Source organism: Camelus ferus, chromosome 11 (genome assembly GCF_009834535.1).
Source record: "Camelus ferus isolate YT-003-E chromosome 11, BCGSAC_Cfer_1.0, whole genome shotgun sequence".
NCBI classification, from domain to species: Eukaryota; Metazoa; Chordata; class Mammalia; order Artiodactyla; family Camelidae; genus Camelus; species Camelus ferus.
Genome location: NC_045706.1, coordinates 50,732,931 through 50,753,382, shown reverse-complemented (window position 1 = coordinate 50,753,382; position 20,452 = coordinate 50,732,931). Strand labels below are relative to the sequence as shown.

Sequence of the window (20,452 nt, the reverse complement as noted above, 5' to 3'; positions counted from 1 at the left end):
CTCCAATGTCGTTTCTTCTCTTTAGATCTAAGCAATCTGGACTGTTCCCAGATTCCAGGAGATATGTCTAGTAAAATGCCTTTTAATCTCTAACTAGTTTTTCACGTGAAATAGGTCACAAAAAGAGATAATCAAATACTATTTATTGATACAGAGAAAACACATTGACTGACTTTTTTAAAAGGTCTACAAAAGAAAAGATGAGGCTCTTGATTTTCAATTTTAATATCAAAATACCAGTATGACAAAACTGGAAATGGTTCTTAAAATACCAACTTTGCAATTTGGGGTTGAATATGTTTCTATTCATTCAAACATAATTCTTTAAACTTTATTTGAAATGCTTTTAGGTACTCACTATACAAAGAGTTTAGGAAATCTTTAAAACATAATTCTGAAAACTGGTTCATCATATGATGCTTGCATTAGAAAAAACAAACAATTAAAATACTGCCCCCAACCCTCTTGTTGCAATCCTACATAAAAACATAAACAAGCTGGCACATGACAGTTCTCTCAAAATTTCATTAGAAACAAAACAAAAATGTGGTTAGGCTTTCACTAGAGGTTAAATACAAATATGGAGGCTCAGCTAACTGAAAGAGAGATGAGAAGTAGGAAGACTGAAAAGTCAATGATCAGAGAACCAGATCAGGATTTAAAGGTAGAAATAAGGATATAAGAATTCAGGAAGAGACCAAGCTAAACATTTAAAGCTTATGTGAAGAAAAGAATCAAATTCTATTGCTGATGTATTTATATTTACAATTAAGAAAGAAAATCTGTAATTAGGTACACAATGTCATATCTATTTTCTAAAGAAAAATGAGGCAGAGAGGGCTATTTGATGGAGAGTATATACAAATTTAGTAGTTTTCAATAAATGATTTTTAGTACAGCAAAGAAAGAAGTACTGTTTTACCCTCAAAATCTCTGCTTTAAATGAGAGAGAAAATAAACTTTACTTGGGAAGATGGCAGCTACTAAAATAGTAAGAAAATGATTACTCTTTATTAGTGAAAGAGAATCATAAAAAGCCATATAGCCTCAACATTGGGGGGGATGACAGGGAGAAGAAACAATTGATTCCAATGATGATCTACTTATATTCCAGGTAACAAAGGCTGAGGAGGCACTTAAATTATTTGACTAGATGCCCAGAACATATCCCAAAATGACAAATTTTTAACAAATACAGGACATTAGAAAAATCAGGAGGTCAATTTGCAGGAAGCATAAAAACAGTGAACTTATATAACTTCAAACAACATAGGAGTACCACTTATAGCTGGGCAACAGGCTTCTGAAAAATTCAGTGAGTCAGAAAATAGCATAAATCACCAAGGAGCAGAAAGGTATCCAAACAGCAAGGAAAACTGCCACCCCTAAAAATCATGCAAGAAAGAGCTGGTTTGCTCAGAATTGTATTTAAAATGATAAGATACTTGATTCTCTCTGACAACCTCCAATTCTTCCCAAATTGAAGCAGACTATAAGAAGTGTAGATAGTATGTGAAACACTACCCAAAATCTCTAACATATGGACAAGTCAAAACTGAAACCCTCTAAGGAAGAGAGAATAATCTCCAGTAAGGAGAGCAATCAGAAGCCTCCAGTTAGGACACTTGGGTTCTAATTCTGACCTGCTTAGGTATACACCATGGTATTTCATCTTATTTAATCAGAATCTTTATCATTAAAATGGAGATCACATTTTCTTGTCAGGCTCATAGGCTGTTGTGAGGATCTCATGATTGAGAGAACATACAAGAGTATAAAATAAGGACTGCAAGGAGTGAATACAAATAGGTAAAGTACATGAAAACAAACAGCTCCAGTGCAAGAATAGAAAACAATAGGCCACTGGCCTTAAAACAAAGTCAACAACTTTTTTAGAATGCCAATCCAGGAACAAAAATACCAGGCCAAAAAATATATCTATATATATTTATGATGATATAATAAATAATTATGAAGCAAACTGATGGAGTAGGCAGCTCCAAACTCTTTTCACAAAAGCATTAAAAAAGAAAATCAAGAAGACTAATAATACATGTATTGTGGGAATCCCGTAAGATAAGAGAAAGAATTAGAAAAAATTATTTGAAGACATTATGGCCAGAAACTTCCCAAATTTGATGATATCTATGAACCTATTCATCCAAGAAGCTCAATGAAGTCCAAGGAGGATAAACTCAAGTAGATTCGTAACAAGACTTGACTAAATTATTTAAAGACAAATAAAGAATCTTAAAAGCATAGAGAGAGGAGCGATTTGTCAAGAATAAGAGATCCTCAGTAAGATTAAAAGCTGATTTCTCATCGGAAACCATGGAGGCCAGAAGGTAATGATTTGACATATTTAAAGTGATAAAAGAACTGTGAACCAAGAATTCTTTATCTGGTAAAACTAAACTTTGAAAATAAAGGCTAAGTTAAAGCATTCCCAAGTAAACACAAAAGCTAAAAGAGTTTGTTAATAGTAGACCTGTCCTACAAGAAATGAAAGGATACTAGACAGTAATTTAAAAGCATAACAAGAATTAAAGAACAATGATGTAGGTAACTACATAAATAAATATAAAAGCCAATATTATTACACTTTTGATCTGCAACTCCTTTTACTCTTATAGAATTTAGAAGGCAAATGAATTAAACAATAATTATAAATCTATGTTAACGAGCACAATGTATAAAGATGTAATCAGTGACAATAACAATATAAAGGGAGAGGATGGAGATGTAGAGGAAGAATGTTTATGTTATTGAAACTAAGTTGGTACTATTCAAACTAGGTTGTTGTAAGTTTATAACATTCATTGTAATCCTCAAAGTAATCACCAACAAGATAACTAAAACATACAGAAAAGAAAAGATGGGAATCAAAATGGCACACTACAAAAAATAAAAAATATAAACAAATGAGTACTCATCATGGAATGAATTGTGTCCTCCCAAGATTCATATGTCAAAGGCTTAACCTCCAGGATTTCAGAACGCAACTGTATCTGGATATAGGGCTTTTAAAGAGATAATTAAGTTAAAATGAGGTAGGCTCTCATCTAATCTGACACGTGTCCTTATAAGCACTGATAGGAACACACAGAGAGACAAGAAGGGTGTGCAGATGGACAACTATGTGAAGAAGTAGCATGAGGAGAGAGAACCCATAGAAAACAAAGCTGCTAACAACTTGATCTTAAACTTCTAAGCCTCCAAAACTGTGAGAACATTAATTTCTCTTGTTTAACCCACCCAATCCATGGTACTTATTATGGCTGAGAAAACCAATACAGTACTTAATTTAAATTATATATTATTCTGCATTATTTACCTTTCATTACACAAGTGCCATCATTTAAATGAAACAACAGGGATAGTTAATAGTGGCAATTAGTAATAATTAAAAGTACGACTAACTAAACAGTATGTATGAGAAAATATAACCATTGTTTCTTTTTTAAATACAGCAACTTATTTTAACTTTTCTTAATTCTTTATTAGATATTTAAATTTTAGGCCATTTTATATACTCTTAACATACACAGATGTTAAGATTTTTAAAAAAAGTAGGTACAGCTGGATTAAACAAATACTACCAAAATGCAGGAAAAAAACAGTGACATGTTCCTTTTTCTCCAATGAAATAACAGAATATTTTTTACTGTGTGTTTCCTTTCCAAAAATACTTCTCTGAACTGATTAGAACCATTAGGACACCTTTAATGTGTGGTAAAACTGAATATAGTTCAATGTAAATTTCACTTTGACTTATGGCTCTGCTCTTATCAAGTCCACATTCTTGGTGTCAGTCCAACATGATGAAGCTAAATACCCTCTCAACAAAAGCATTTGAGCATGGAATATTAAGGATTTTACTTACTAGCAACACATGATATTTAGAAAGAAATTCTTAATTTTTAGCTCTACAAAATATTCATCTACCTTAAATCTAAATGCTTGTTTTGGTATTCCAACTATTTATCAATCATATCCTCTGCATTTATAAATTAACTATATGTACTACCCATGCCTAAAATGAGGATGATTTCAAAACACTCCCAAGCACAATGGGGATTTCAATTTGTGCTGTCTAAGTTAGATTCCAAGTATGTTATAGCTTTAGTAAAGAAATTGAGAAAGTCCCATTTAAGCTGGCTGCCCCTTTACAGTGACCTTCCCCACCATGAGATATAAGGTAGTCATATTCACAAAAATGAGCCATTTATTTGTTGTATAAGTTTTTTCTAGCCTTCTTATGGCATCTTCAAATATCATCAAACACTTTTGGAGAAATGGCGTATAAATTTTTGCTTTAGAGTACTCTTTCTCTCCATTCTTACCTTCAATGTATTGCCACGTTAGACAAGGACATTCTTCTTGTCTCACATTTTAAAAATATTTTACTACAGGGCATATTTTCTAAGTCTAGCAACAATTATTGCCATCTTTTAGGTACATGTCCAAGGAGGCTATCTCCTTCCACTTCTTTAAAGTCAAAAAGCACATTAAGTACATCTGTACATTCTAAAGAAAAAACAAAAGTGACCAAAGACGTTCACTATGAAAGTATCAGTATCAAACGTAAGCAAAGCATATCCCTTTTAACAGTGTCGTATACAAAGTGTGCAGATATTTAGAAGATAAAAATCTTTTTATTTTCATTAATAAGAAGTTTACACTGAATAAAATTTGTTTTGCACTACCTGTCAAAAATGCAGATGAGAAAAGTCTAGAATTGTATTTGGATAAGATATTAACAATATTTTGTTTTATGTTGCCTGTGGTTTCATTAAAATCTTTAAGAACACGTTTTAACAAACCAAAGTATCTAAGAGCTAATGGGCACATTTTCCTGCTGACATGATTTTTCACATCACTTGATATATCAAACTATGATTATTGGTAAGATCTGACAGAATGAGGTCTACACTGTCAAGTGTTCAACCTTTACTCTTCATATGACTTTCAATTCTTCTTTCAAAGAGGTGATGTTTTTGCAAATTAACGTCCCCTTTCAATGTTTCTGCATATTTTTCCATAGCTATTATGTGAGTTATTGTTGTAAAACAACTGAACAAGGAGAGCTCTATCTAAACCTGGTGCTGTGTGGGGAAATTATCTCAAAATCCTGGTAGATTTCAAGTATGTACCTAAACAAGCTACCCCAGAGGGCACAGAACAGGGCCTACTAACCAAATTAAGATGTTGAGATCACAGATTTATCCATTTAAAACACACAAAAAGAGGCAAAGGAAAGAGTTAGGTTAAGGTAACACAAGGGTGCAAACAAGTATAAAGACAAACTATCTGAATGTTCAAACATTCCCCTCTTACCTCATCTGCCTTCCCTGATGATTATGGTACAGTTATTAGAACAGGGCCACAGTTTGAGCAAGGGGGCCCACAGACAGGGGTCCCTAGGAGGTATTAAACAGTAAGGGCACTAAAGCCTGGGGAAAAGCCTGAATAGTCATGACTCTATTTCCCTTACCTGGGTTGTGTGCATGAGAACACAGTAAGTTTCACTAGTAAGTAATCTTTTTGTGGGTGATAAAACTGCCAGCTCAGTGGTATATGATCATAATATGGTCTTTCCATCCCTTTCCATCTATAAGTAATACTTTTGTTTGTTACAGTCTTTCTTTATTCTATCTTTAGCAGTCTTTCAGGTTACAAGCCTACTTGCTATTTATATTTAATGCATCTTATCAAATTCGCCTGTTTCCCAAGCTACTTCCTTATTTGCTATCAAAAATATCCTGTGAGTTTTGCCTCAATCTTATTCGCTATCAGTTTACTATCTATGAATTTCATCTATCCTATTATTTTTCTTGTCTTTACAGAAGAATTATTTTCAAAATACATATTCTATAAAACACATATTACACATGGTATATACTAACGAAAAAAATACAATTAAATGGTTTATGAATACTTCGAAGATGATCAAATCTTATCATAGACTTTGACTCTGTTTTAGATCTAGAGTTCACAGCACCTGACATTCACTTAGTGTAGCTATACTGAACTGTGTTTGCTTCTTCTGGATAGAAAAAATGGAAGGCTGTAATCCAGTTTTTTTCTGAGATGAAGGAGAACAGAAATGGATAAGAAAAAAAGACAACAGCTGAAGACCAACCAAACACACTAACATAAGACAAAACTCAGCACCTTCCCTGGTTGGGTATCCCTGGCTAGACTTTTTTAGACAGTTTAAAGCCCAGCCTCATTCACTCACCACATTCGACTCGAGCAAGACTTTATCCAGATTGTTCACTCTAAGGCTCTAAATATTTTACCAGATTTTACTTAAAATTTAGACAACACAGCTTATGTCACCAGCTAGTACCTAGCACAATGACTAGCACAGCAGATGCACAATAAATATCTGCTGTGTGTAGTGGAATCAGTTCCTCCTATTAATGATTGCCAAGAAAAATCTGAGAAATTCTCCTTCTAAAGAAAAGTACTTCTAAAGGCATGTTTTTCAAAACTGTGTGGTTATTCTAGTCATAAATTATAACTGGGCAATTATGTAGTTTGATCATCAATCAGATGGAAAGGAAAAACACTCTCAAAATATTAGGAGAACTGAAAAGCCAAACAAGATGTTCAACTGAGGACTAAATTGAAATAAGTATTTTTAAGTGGATGAGAGCCAATAATCTGGTTGTTCTGTCCATGAATGGGTAAATTTACATTTTGTTAAGAAGAAGAAAAATCAGAAAAATGGGGGGGGGGAGCCCTTCAACTCTAGTGGTTTCCAAACTCTCTTTTAAAAAGTGGTATCATTTTTTAAAACATTCAGTATTTCATTAATCCTTACAACTTCCATCTGAGATAAGCTTTAACCTCCTTATTTCCAGACAAAAGGCCTGGATAAGTTGCTCATGGTTTTACAGACAGTTAATTGACAAAGCTTGAACTCAAATCCAGTTCTCACGGACTCCCACAACCTCAAGAGCAAGCCCATGCTCTCAACTTGTTATGTCACCTCATTAATTGTTGAATAAGCAAATAAAATCTGTAACTTGAATCAGGCTGAGTTCACACCCTACTGAAGCATTTCTAGAATCTGTTTTCAATTTATTTTTCAATAGTGGTAAAATAGAGATATACAAAATTTACCTTTTTAATCATCTTTAAGCTTAAAGTGCAATGGCATTAAGTACATTCATGTTGGTGTACAACCATCACCACTATTCACCTGTACACCTCTTTTCATCTTGTAAAACTAAAACTCTGTACCCATTAAGAAATAACTCCTCATTTCCCCTTCCTCCAGCCCCTGGCAACCACCACTTTACTTTCCACCTCTATAAATCTGACTAATCTAGGCACCTCATATAAGTGGAATCATCATTAGTAGCCCTTTTGTGACTGGGTTATTTCACTTAGCATATGCCCTCAAGATCTATTCATGTTGTAGTATGTGTCAGAATGTCCTTCCTTTTTAAGGCTAAATAATATACCATTGCATGTATATGCCACATTGTGTTGAACCACTCATTTACTGAAGGACATCTGGGTTGCTTCCACCTTTTAGCTATTGTGAATAATGCTTCTATGAACACAGGTGTACATATATCTCTTCAACACTCTACTTTCAAATCTTCTGTCTTAGTCTGCTCAGGTTGCCATAACAAAATATCATAGACTAAATGGCTTGAACAGAAATTTTTGCTGGAGGCTGGGAAATCCAAGATCAAGATTTAGTCGACTGCATTCCTGGAGAAGACTCTCTATCTGGCTTGTAAATGGCCAGGGGTAACGGGGGAGAAGGTGAGGGAGACGTGGGGAAAAGAGAGAGAGAGAGAGCACGCTGTGCTGTCTCTTCTTATAAGGGCATTAATTCCTCAGGACCTCATCTAAACCCAATAACCTTTTTTTTTTTAACTTCCTCTTTTATTTTTTAAATTTTCTATTTTCTATTTTATTTTGGGGGGAGGTAATTAGGCTTTTATTTATTTATCTATTTTAATGGGGGTACTAGGGAACGAACCTAGGACCTAGGCACACACTTTACCCCTGAGCTGTACCCTCCCCCCTCCCAATAACCTCTTAAAGGCTTCATATATCATCATACTGAGGATTAGGGCTTCAACATACGAATTGGGGGGGAGCACAAACATTGAGTCCACAGCATGCTAAAATGTGGAACTGCTGGATAAGATGGCAATTTTCTTTGTAACTTTTTGAAAAAACACCATACTAGTGTTTTTCACAGTGGCTATACCATTTTACATTCCCATTTACAGTATACAGGGTTCTGATTTTTCTATTTCCTTGGCAACACTTGTTATTTGATGCTTATGTGATAGTAGCCATTCTAATGGATATGAGGTGAGCAGTAAAATTTTTAAAAGAATTAAATCTTACTTTAAAGCTAATATACAAAATAGAAAGCAGAATTGCTCTGATTTTAAAGCAACAAATCTAGAACAATTTTAGTATTGCCTCCCTGTGACAACTTCTGAGAGGTTCCACTGTTTGAAGAAAAATCTTAGACAACAGAGTTTATGTTAGGGGAGGGGGATGGTTCAAGATGGATATAGAAAAATTGCTATTCATAGGTATCTCATTCAGTTTTCCTAGTTCAAATTTAAAATTTCCTAAAATTTAGGATATAAGAAAAAATCCTACTGGGAAAATGAGAAGTGTGATTCAACCAGGAAGTGAACATCACGTTGGAGGTGTACTTGGAAAAATATATTGAGTTTTGACTTCAAGTTTTTAGAAACTGGTGGAATCACACATGTGAATATTGATGCATTTTTATTTTGGTTCTTGTAAATTTGCTTCTTTGTCTTGCAGGGGTGGAGAGGATTGCTCTGACAAAGTGATATTGCACCTAATAGTTTATAGTTATCTCTCTCCAACCCACCACCCCCATCCCAGATATATTTTTGTAATAATGAAAGCTTTAGGAGTAAGGGCCAAGTCCATTATGAACTGTCCCACCACCAAGCATCTAACAGACTACTTGGCACACAGGAGGAATTCAATAAATGATGACGAAGAGAAAGAGGAAGAGCAGAAAACAAAAAATTAGAATAGTGGTTAAAGAGAAGGGAAATGGTAATTTTCACAATGTAAGCAAGAATTTTGTAAACATGGGACATATCTTGTTCATTGATGTGTATATCATACAGCACACAGCTTTATACATATCAGGTTGGCTGACCTGAACTAAATTGCTCTGCATATGATATAAAAGAAAGATTGCTACTCTGGAAGTCAGCATAAGATTTCAATCCCCAAAATACCACTAATAACAAAATTAAAATATTAGATGACCCACCCAAAATTTTAAATTCCATTTACTTTTTTGTTAAATATGGAAATGAATAAACCATTACTAGAAATATACTGTTACAAAGCACATGAAGTATTGTGAGAAGTAGAAAATAATAATAGTTAGGCAATGGTTATTCAAATTAATGAGACTGACATCAGATAGAAATTCAATGGTGACCTTGATATTAATTATGTAAGTTATAAACCTTGGGAAATAAAAATTGATGGATATACTCAATAAAGAAAAGAATTTACTAGTGGACAGCTAATAGCGTCCCAGATCTAGGAGGATAAAAACTGAAAAAGTATTAGAATGTGCTTTGATAGATTGAGGCTTTTTATGAGACATCTGTTATGGACAGAATTGTGTCCACACCCCCCCACCCCTACCAAATCACATTTTGAAGCCCTAAACTACAGTGTGATTACATTTAGAGACAGAATCTTTAGGGGGATCATCAAAGTTACATGAAGTGCTAAGGGTGAAGGCCTCATGCAATAGAACAGGTGTCCTTATTAGAAGAAACACCAGAGCTTGCTCGCTCTCCTTCTCTCTCTGCCTCCCTCTCTCTCCCTCTCCAACAAACCTTTAGGAAAACTAACCGAGAGAGAGAGAAAGAGAGAGAAGAGACAGAAGCCCACAGGAGGACACAATGAGAAAGCAGCCATCTACAAGTGAGGAAGAAGGCCTCACCAGTAACCAAACCTGATGGCACCCTGATTTTGGACTTCCAGCCTCCAAAACTGTAAGAAAATAAATTTATGTTGTTTAAGGTACCCAGTCTGTGGTATTTCATTAAGGCAGCCTGAGGAGACTAATATAAATATCTAAGGACAAAAAGTAAATTGTCCCTTCTCTACTAACCTGAACTCACAAAGTGACCATAAGAATGTTTAAAAAAAAATTGACAAATATCTTCTCTTCAGGCCACTGCACACAAAGATTAATTTTCACAACTTAAAATAGTTATAACTATGATTAAATTTGAGCTTTGGAAGTATGTGGGATAATTACACTGTATGTTCAAATCTAATAAAAGTAAGTTTAAAAAAAGAGAAGTTCAACCTTTTTTGTAAATTTCCCACTTCTCCAGTCCTTAATTAAAGTAAAACTCAAAGAGAAAGCATTAATCAATAAAACAAAATCAAAATGACCTGAGTCCCTCAGAGTTGACCTGTGACTGCAATGAGAGGGAGTGAGAGCCAGTTTTCAAATTGCAGAGGTAAGAACCAGCGGTTTATAAAGTTTTCTTATGTCCTTCAAAATTCGAAATTTAAATAGAAAACTAACACTCTCACTTAAGATTAGGTTAGGCTGATGACTTGAAGAGTGTATGTCAAAATAAGTTTATGAAAATACCCACTGGAAGATATAGACAGATACAAGTATAAACATATAAATTTACATATACATACACTTATATAAGTACATATGTATTTATATATAACACAAGAAAACTTACAGTATCTTGTTATAACGATGTCCCAAGTACTATAAGAAATGCAGAAGCCATAAAGTTTTATCTATTAAAAAAACTAAGATTTCTGACACAGTCAAAGACACTATAAGCAGAGTTAAAGTACAAATAAGGAATACTTTCAATTTATAGAGTAAAAGGGAATAATCCATAAAATATGAAGAATTTCTACAAACCAATAACATGAAAAATTATCAAAGAATAAACAATGGATTCAATAAGTAATTAAGAAAGAAGAAATGTAAATGAATAAACATTAAAAACCAACAAAACTATCTTATAGCAACAAAATATAGATTGAAACAATTATGCACAATGACCAAAAGTCTAGAATCATTTTGAATCCATTTCTTTATCATCTTAAAAATAATTAACCAACCTGGGCCACTTTAATTGAATTCTGGGTAGAGCCACCAGCATGATATTCAACTTTGAATTTTTTTACAAGTTCATCAAACCTAAAAGGAAATCACAGTAGAAAAAAGTAGGTTAGAATTTGTCAGTTGTCACAATGCAAACTTTTCTGACTAGAAGTGCATTAAATCACTTTTTAAATTACATAATTATGTTAAATAAATGAATTAAAATACTGTATGAAAAACTTTGCTAAATTTCCATACTTAATTTTTTTCACAAATGTACAACTATAAGATTTTAAAATATATAAGCTGACTGGGGCAGGGAGAGGGTGGGTATAAGCTCCATGGTAGAATGGGTGCCTAGCATGCATGAGATCCTGGGTTCAATCCCTAGTACTTCCACCATCACCACCAATTATATATATACACACATATATATATATATATGTATATATATAGTCAGGCTGCCCATAATTCACCATTAAATTAACAAAAGGTAAAAATAAAAGTTTATAAATTATTGTTTTGCAATGTATATTTTCCTGTATCAAGTATTAAACTCTAGAGTCCTTACAAATGTATATTTTAGTAAGTTCTAAAAGTTTTAGATATCATAAATGCTATTGGTTTATAATTTTAAAAATAGAAATTACACTGGGTTGTATGATTCTAGGCAAACTGCTTGGTGACAGTTTCTGTGCCAAATAAAGGGGAAGAGAGAGGTGACTTAAAGCTTTGATACTTTATTACTTTGGCATCTTACAAAGCTACAGAACTTCTTTCTAGGAAAATACAGACACTCACTACACATAAAACTTTTCATAAAAGATGATCCATGTAAACATCGCACACCCAGCCAAAGGTCTATGGTTACCTATTCAAATAAGTCTCAAATTAGATGGCATTTAATAATCTAGATCACAAATCAATATTCCCAATTACATGTCTCTAACATGTTAGATGTTGTGGGAGATATCCAAAGGGCATAGGTATAGGTATAACTTTAATTTAAAAGGCTTTACAAGCTTTGGGGGACAAAAGGATGAATACACATTAAAAAAGAGAAAATCAGAAAATAACAAGTTATCAAATAATAAGACGTATGCAATGTAGACAGCAAATGCTACAGAAAGTCAATCAAAGAAGAAAGAAACTGGGATATCAGTAGAATACTCAAGGAGGATTTCAGTCTTTTTTCAAAATTTAAAATTTTAAGTACATAAGAAGATCCTTTTACACAAATGAAACAGTTCATAGAACTTCATAATATAAAAAGATAAATGAAGAGATAATTACATTAGGAGTAGGAAAAATGGAGTTGTTATACCCACTTTCTAACTGCCTTGGGATTCAACCTATAAAACCCTGAGATGCCAATAAACACAATTAGCAAATCTTCCCAAAATACTGACAGCAGTATTTGTGTAACACTAATAATAATGTCATACTAACAGGAGAGAGGGCAAAGTACATAGTTCCAGATGCAGATAGGTGGGCAGTTGTGGTAATTCAGGAAATGTTCTCTTCTAATTACTTTCTGAGCTATGTATCAGCGAAAACTGGTATTAGAGATTGGAGAATGGGAGAGTCAGTGGACAAAGAAAAAACAGAGTGACCAATTGCTATGTTCCTTTGAGGTCCCTTCACTTTCAAAAGTCAATTCCTCCAAAAAGATATGTCGCTCCCAGAACCTGTGACTGTAAACTGAAAAAAAAGTGTCTTTGTAGATATAATTAAGGATCTTGCCACAAGATCCTCCCTCCTAAATCCAATGCCAGGATCTTCTTAAAACAGATAGAAGAAAGACAGAGAGAAGACCATGTGAAGATGGAGGCTGAGACCAGGGTGATGTGGCCATAAACCAAGGAAGCCAAGGAATGCCAACGCCAACCAAAAGTTTAGGTTGCTTGTTTTCAATTTTAGAATCTATGCAGAGATTAAACATATAACATACAATTATAGTTGCAAAACAGCATGTAAAAACATTATATATAACACTGACATTCTGAAGATGGGAGAGTTAAGAGATGAAAAATTTTCTTATTCTCATTCCTTCAACTGAAAAGAGTCCCCAGATATCTCAAATGTTAATAGTCAACTTTAAAAAAAAAAAAGGTTTTAAGTATATTGTTAAAGTAATAAAGTCAATCAGTAAAAAATTAAAAATATATAAAATAACAGATGATGAAGAAGGGAAAAGAAAAAACACAGTCTAAGTACATTACATTCTTCAGTTCACAGATGAGTCAATGGATATATAAATTTGTTAATTAAAAAAATGGGGCATAACTGCGTTATTTATAATAGTAAACTAAATAACAAAATACAACTCTAAGGAATGAAGAAGGGAAGGTTTTTACATTTTTTTAGCTTGTTTTTAGTTCAGTTTTATTTTTTATACATTTCTTAAGGGTATCTAAAATAAATATGCAATTTAAAAATAGTTCTAAAGTGAACACCAATGTTACCACCACAACCATCACCACTACTGTAGATGGATGGATAGATAGACATACAGACAGATAGACAGACAGATAGACAGATGGACAGATATATATGCTTGACCATTTTTAGGCCCTTTATTCTGATTCACTGATCCATATGTCTACCCCTACAGAATTTCCATTTGGTCTTAGTTACTATTGCTTTGTAAGTCTGAAGGAAAGGACAAGTGCCCTCACCATGATCTTCATGAGTGTTTTGACTATTCCTGGTCTTGTTGTACCTCCATATAAATGCACAACTAGATCTCAATTTCCAAAAAAAAAAAACTTCTTGGGATTTTTGACTAGGATTGCATTCATTATATACACATTCACATACATACATACAAGGAAAAGTGATATCCTTCCAATATTAAATTGTCCAATCCATGATCACACCATATACTATAGTATATTTATTTAGGCTTTTAATATCTCTTAAATAGTTTCATAATTTTTGTCATAAATCCTGATCATGTTTTACTAGTCACAACTTCATACTTCCTATGTTTTAACACTACTGTAAGTGATATTGTTTAAACCTCACATTTATCTGTTGCTGGTATTTAGAAATACAATTCTTTTATCTTTTTTACCTAGCCAAGTTGCTAACATCTCTAATTAGTAGCAATGATGTTTCTGTATTTTTGCCATACATACATAACCATCATTGTGAATACGGAAAAATTTTTTTTCTCCTCTTTTCTTGTCTGAGTGCAGACTAGGACCTCCACCACAGCATTCATAGAGAATAAAGAGCAGAGGGTGACAAGAGGCAGACTTAGTCCTATTCCAAATTTTGCCTGATGAATCCTGATGAATGGCAGGGTAGGTCCACTTTACAAAACTGGAAGTCTTAAAGAAAAATGTTTAATTTTTCACTTTGATTTATTTTTACTGGGTGTATGCATTGATACTACTAAAAAGTTAAATATAAATGTTATAGACCTCTATCTGCTGCTAGATATTTTCCATATTTCAATTTAAGTATTAAGTTACCAAAACATAAGCACAATATAATCCAAGAAAATTACAATATACATGTGTACATTGCAAATAAAATTACCCAATAAACATGTGTACAGAAAAGGACCTGGAAGAGTACAACCAAGTTGTTAACAGTGGTTAGCTCCAAAGTAGGAGCAATTATGGATTCTACATACATTTGTTTTCATTATCTGTATAATAAGCATATAAATGTTTGGTAATAAAAACACCTTTAAAATCTACTTCATTTTATAATGGAAGAACATAGCAATTTTCCATACAATTATTTAAAAAGAACTACATATAGAACAAAACACACAGCAGAGAAGTGATTCTGACCGAAAGAAGCAGGGAAAGTTTAACATTTTAACTGCAATTTGACAGATTAAGGGAGAAACAATATTCAGAGCTGAGGGTAAAACAAACACCATAACATATTCAGAGAAACAAGTTACACATAGACTAAAATGTAGCTCAAAATCAAAGTAGTAAAAACTGACAAAGAAAAGGTAACTCTCTGCCAGGCTAATAAATTCAAGAGGCAATTAGGAATTATTAAAATCTGTTTACTAATAGTAGGAAAGGCAGATTTTTAAATTTTTAAATGATGAGAGCACTCCTCTGAGGACAAGAGAGAATAAGGAGAGGCAGGTTATCTGCCTATGGAATAGTTCATACCAAAGATCAGATGCTAAGCTCAGGGGCCAGAGGGAATTGATAAAGCTAATGAATCATTTCTGAAGTTGAAGGTATAGCATGTGATAAATAACCAGAAGTGGAAGATGTGGCAGAGGAAAGACAATTCTGAAACTTCTGGCTTGGTTAAGTGTTGGGATGGTGTTAGGAAAGGAAATACTGGAGAGAAGAAAAATCACATGGAGAAAAGGGAACTCCTAAATAGTTGACTATCAAACCCAGAAACACTTGTTTAGAGAAACGACTGCATGGGGCAAGATTTGTTTTCTTTAATCTCTTGCATGGATTGGGCACATTTTTTCTATATACTTCTCGAGCTGCTAAAAATCTGTTTGTCCACAAATGGTCTACGTTATCTATGTCAAAATTATCAATGTACCCAGTGGAAAATACTACGAAAAGGTGAAGGACTGTGTATCTTTAATGAAAGAACAAAAAATTTCAGGCTAAAACATTAATAAATCTCAAAACAATGATTATATCTCTATAGGGATGTAATCAATTACATAAAAACCTTTAATATTTTCTAAGTTGTTTAGTGATGGAAGAGTTTATGATATCTTTAAATTCTATGGGGAACTTCTATATATTTCCACTCTGTGATTATTTTTTTTTCCCTACAGGGAGTGACGTACAGCAATTTTATTACTTTATAGACACATTCTTACTTTTCCCTTCTGGTTGACCTACTTTGTCTGAATGGAGTGAGCATATCAAACACCTCAATCAAAAGAGAGAACTGAAAGAACAGTGGCTGATCCATTTTCCTACCGGTTATCTATTTGTGAAGTCCAAATTAATAAAGTATACAGCTTTTATGAAGCTAAAAGAATTCCAGAGGAAATGTTACATAAATAAAATGCAGAGATAAAAAGCTCCAAATGTTCTTAGAAACAATGAACAATACATATATGTAAATTTTTTAAATGTGCAGTATATTGTGTATATATTTACATGCAATATATTGCATATGTGCGGTCAAATTGTAACATTTCTACCTAATATAACTGAAATAATTAATTAATTAAAAGGATTAAATTAATTAAAATGGATTCAGTGTTTATCAAACTTGTGAATGAGAGTTTCCAACTGAGAGAAGTAAACAAAGAATAAGAATAACAAATTTGATAATGTAAAAATATTTAGAGCTTTTCTTTTTCTTACACTATTAGTGGAAATGTAAATTAGTGCAGCCACTATGGAAAACAGTTTGGCAGTTCCTTAAGAAACTAAAAATACAGCTACCATATGATCTAGCAATTCCACTCCTGGGCATATATACAAATAAGATGAAAATGCTTAATTTGAAAAGACACATGCATCTCAACATTCATAGCAGCACTATTTACAATAGCCAAAACATGGAAACAACCCAAGTGCCCATCAACAGACCACAGGTTTAAGAAGATGTGATATACATATACAATGGAATATTACTCAGCCATTGAAAAAGAATGAACTATTGCTATTTGCAGCAACATGGATGGACCTAGAGAATATCATACTACTATACTAAGTGAAGTAAGACAGAGAAAGTCAAGTATTATATGATATCACTTACATATGGAATATAATACAAAACAGAAACAGACTCATAGACACAGAGAGCAAACTTACAGTTACCAAAGGGGAAGTATGGGAGGGATAAATTAAGAGTATGAGATTAACAGATACAAACTACTATACATAAAATAGATAAGCAACGAGGATTTACTATGTATCACAAGGAACTATATTCAATATCTTGTAAATAACATATAGTGAAAAATAATCTGAAATAAATAAATAAATAAATAACTGAACCACTTTGCTGTAAACCTGAAACTGATACAATATTGTAACTCAACTATACTTGAATTAAAAATACACTTAAAGCTTTTATAAATAAAACCAAAATCAAACAAAAAAATTAAAATATAAAGAAGAAATGTTTAACAAATATGAAAAATGGTTATCCTTACTTAAAAGATTTTTAAATGTTTTAAACATGATTTATATACTATAACATTAATTTAACGTTTAATGATTTTATTAATTCAATATTTTTAAAATATTATTTTAATATTCTCAAATGGAACAGAAAGAAACTATTAAGGCTTATATAAATAGACAAATGAACAAAAGAAAAATGACAAATATTGAAAAAGAATCAGCCTCGTTCAGCAGTAATCAAAAATATATAAACAGATTTCTGCACATTAAATTAGTTAAGTATAAATTATAATACTCAGCATTAGTAGAGATGTGAAAAAGCTGACATAACCATACACTGTTCTTAAGGAAGCCATCCAAATCATAAATAATGCTATATGCAAGAGCTGCTCATACTACCATAAGATATAATAAAGTAACATTTAAAACGAAATATCTAAAAATAAGGAAATGATTAAATTATGGTAATTACCACTAGAAAGAATATTAAATTTATATTTTAGATATTTATATGCTGTATCATTCTAGGAAGGAATTATGACAGCTTATAAAGATATGATTAATATACTATAGTGAAAAAATAGACCAAACAAATGCAAGAAAATGACATTAAAAATATAGGTAGTGAATTAAGATGAAGTCAAAAGAACACATTTGTAGCTTACGAAAACCAAACCATAATATGGAATATTCTTATATTTACTGTTCAAAAAAATTATTAGAATATGAAAATGTATTCAACATGTTCAGTATTCTTTAGAAATTAATGAAAATAACCAGAAGAAATATATTAACATTCCAACAATATTTTTGATAAAAGCCTTTTCCTTTTAGATATTTTCTACAATTTGATCATGTGCTTATATTCATTTTGTAAGGAAAACATTTTAATTAAAGAAAAGTCTTAAAGAAAAAATTAATCTCACTGGAATGTAATTCAGAATTTATTGAAGACTAACCTTATGGGAAAAAACAAAAAGCGATATACCACATACTTCTAAAATTTTTTTAATACTTGTACTGATAATGTATAGGAGAATTTAAATTCTAAGTAATGCTTTCCACTCTCACATCACATATTATTAAATACTTCATAAACAATTGATTATTCCTGACAATAATATGACAGCTATCTACATACCTGCTTTGTTTTTGAGAAGAAAAGTAAAATACAAGGAAATAGAGAAGCTTTCAAACACTAATGTGTTAGGCAAAGCTACGATAAAATACTAGTCTTTTAATCCTGGTTTAATATTAAACCATACCTCAGAGTGGTACTATGCATAGAAAAGGTATCAAATGAAAACGCACAAATACGAAAATTTAAAGTCTACTAAAAGACAGCACAGATTTCTAGTAAAAATAAAAATAATACTGATGATCATAAACATGCTACTAGCAGCAGCAAAGAGCTTCTAACTGTGGAACAGCTGGGCAGTGCCTAAATGACTAAAGTAAACAAAGGTAAGCTAACATAATCCATCCTCTAGCATAAAAGGCCTTTTGGCATTGAAGTCAAGGCACAAGTATTAATGGAATAAATACAGGATAGTATACTACAAAGTGATTCACCTTTTCAAAAGCAGTAATTATTATGCTAACTAGAACACAGGCATATAGGTTGTGGGAATGGCAATAACTAAAAAGTTTAACAGAAAAGAATTATGATGCTAGAGTATCTAGATTTTGTTGCTTGTTATTAAAGTGTACTGATCATTTCGTAAAATTTCCAGCTTGTTTCAACTTTGCAAAGTGAAGAACAAACATAACATGATTTTTTCAATGAGTTGTTAGATGTAGATTAATGACAGCAGAAACACAGAATCTAACATAATATAATATATACAATGGGATAAGCTTTCTTTGCTTAGAAAATTCAGCACTCAAGCATAAAGGATCCGAATGAAAAATTAAGTCTTACTCCTTTAATTTGAGGATCTAGCATGGTTCATTTTGTAAGAGCCAAAGAAAGTTTTTAAATGTAATTTTAAATTCCTATCATCATTCAGTTTTTAGGCTAAGAAATTTCTTCCAAAAACACTTCCTTTTTAACCCTAAATAAATTACCCAAACAATGATGTAAACTGGCAAGACAAATGGTAAAGATATAAATGTGAGAACTTCAACAGGAAATTTTAGAAACATAAACTTTATTTTCTGACATTCCTTTAAAAAATTAGTGACTTACCAAGCTATATTTTTCATATTACAAAACATTAATTCCTGACAATTATGAACATGCCACAGTGAGTCTAGCAACTAATAGTATGAAACCACTGTTCATGATCTCTGACTTAAACATTATTGATCAACAATTTCAAAAATATATTTGTTATAAAAATAGACTTTTTAACAATTATTATAAATATTAACTTTGAGAAGGATATACTATCGAGTATATAAAGAACTCTCAAAGCTCAATAATGAAAAAACAAACAATCCAATAAAGTCAGGCAAAAGATTAATAAGGACATTAGCAAAGAAAAGATACAGATGGCAAATAAGCATAGATTGTAACATCAATACTCATTAGGGAAATCCAAATAAACCATAAGGAGATATATCTATTAGAATGGCTTAAAAAAATAACAATACTAAGTGCTGACAAGGATGCAGAGTAACTGAAACTCATACACTGCTGATGGAAATGATAAATGGATATAGTATCTTTAGAAAACAACTTGGTAATTTCACAAAAATTAGACATATACTTGCCAGACAACTCAAGTACATGACTGTTTATAACAGTCTTATTTATAATCATCAAACTCTTGAAACAAACCAAATGTCCATCAGTGAACTGATAGACTGTGGCACATTCATACAGGGAATATACTATTAAACAATAAAAAGAAACATTCAATAACCTGGGTGAATCTCAAAAGTATTATGCCATATGAACGGCAGACATAAAAGAGCTACAAATAATATAATTCCATTTACCTGAAATTCTGGATAAGACAAGGCTAGAGAGACAAATCAGAGTAGTAGTTGCCAGGAGGTGAAGGCAGAGAGAAGAAACTGACTATAAAGAAGAATGAGTTGGGGGGGGGTTGGTGCAATGGAAATGGTTACCATGGTGATGGTTTATACAACTGTATACGTTTGTCAAAACTCATAGAATATTACACACATAAAAGGTGCATTTTCCCCTACTTAAATTAAACCTCAATATACCTCAATAAACCAGGCTTATTAAAGAAAAAAAAAGATGAAG

General features: G+C 32.3%; 1 protein-coding gene across 3 annotated transcripts in view; it reads right to left on the bottom strand.

Annotated features, from left to right (window-relative positions):
• Positions 1-20,452, bottom strand: part of ADK (adenosine kinase) — a 413,194-nt gene that overhangs the window by 262,118 nt on the left and 130,624 nt on the right. For all 3 annotated transcript variants that reach the window (XM_006173420.3, XM_032491568.1, XM_006173421.3), the window contains one exon: positions 11,158-11,236. In XM_006173420.3, coding sequence (XP_006173482.1) covers positions 11,158-11,236 — 79 coding nt within the window. The remainder of the gene's footprint in view (positions 1-11,157; positions 11,237-20,452) is intronic.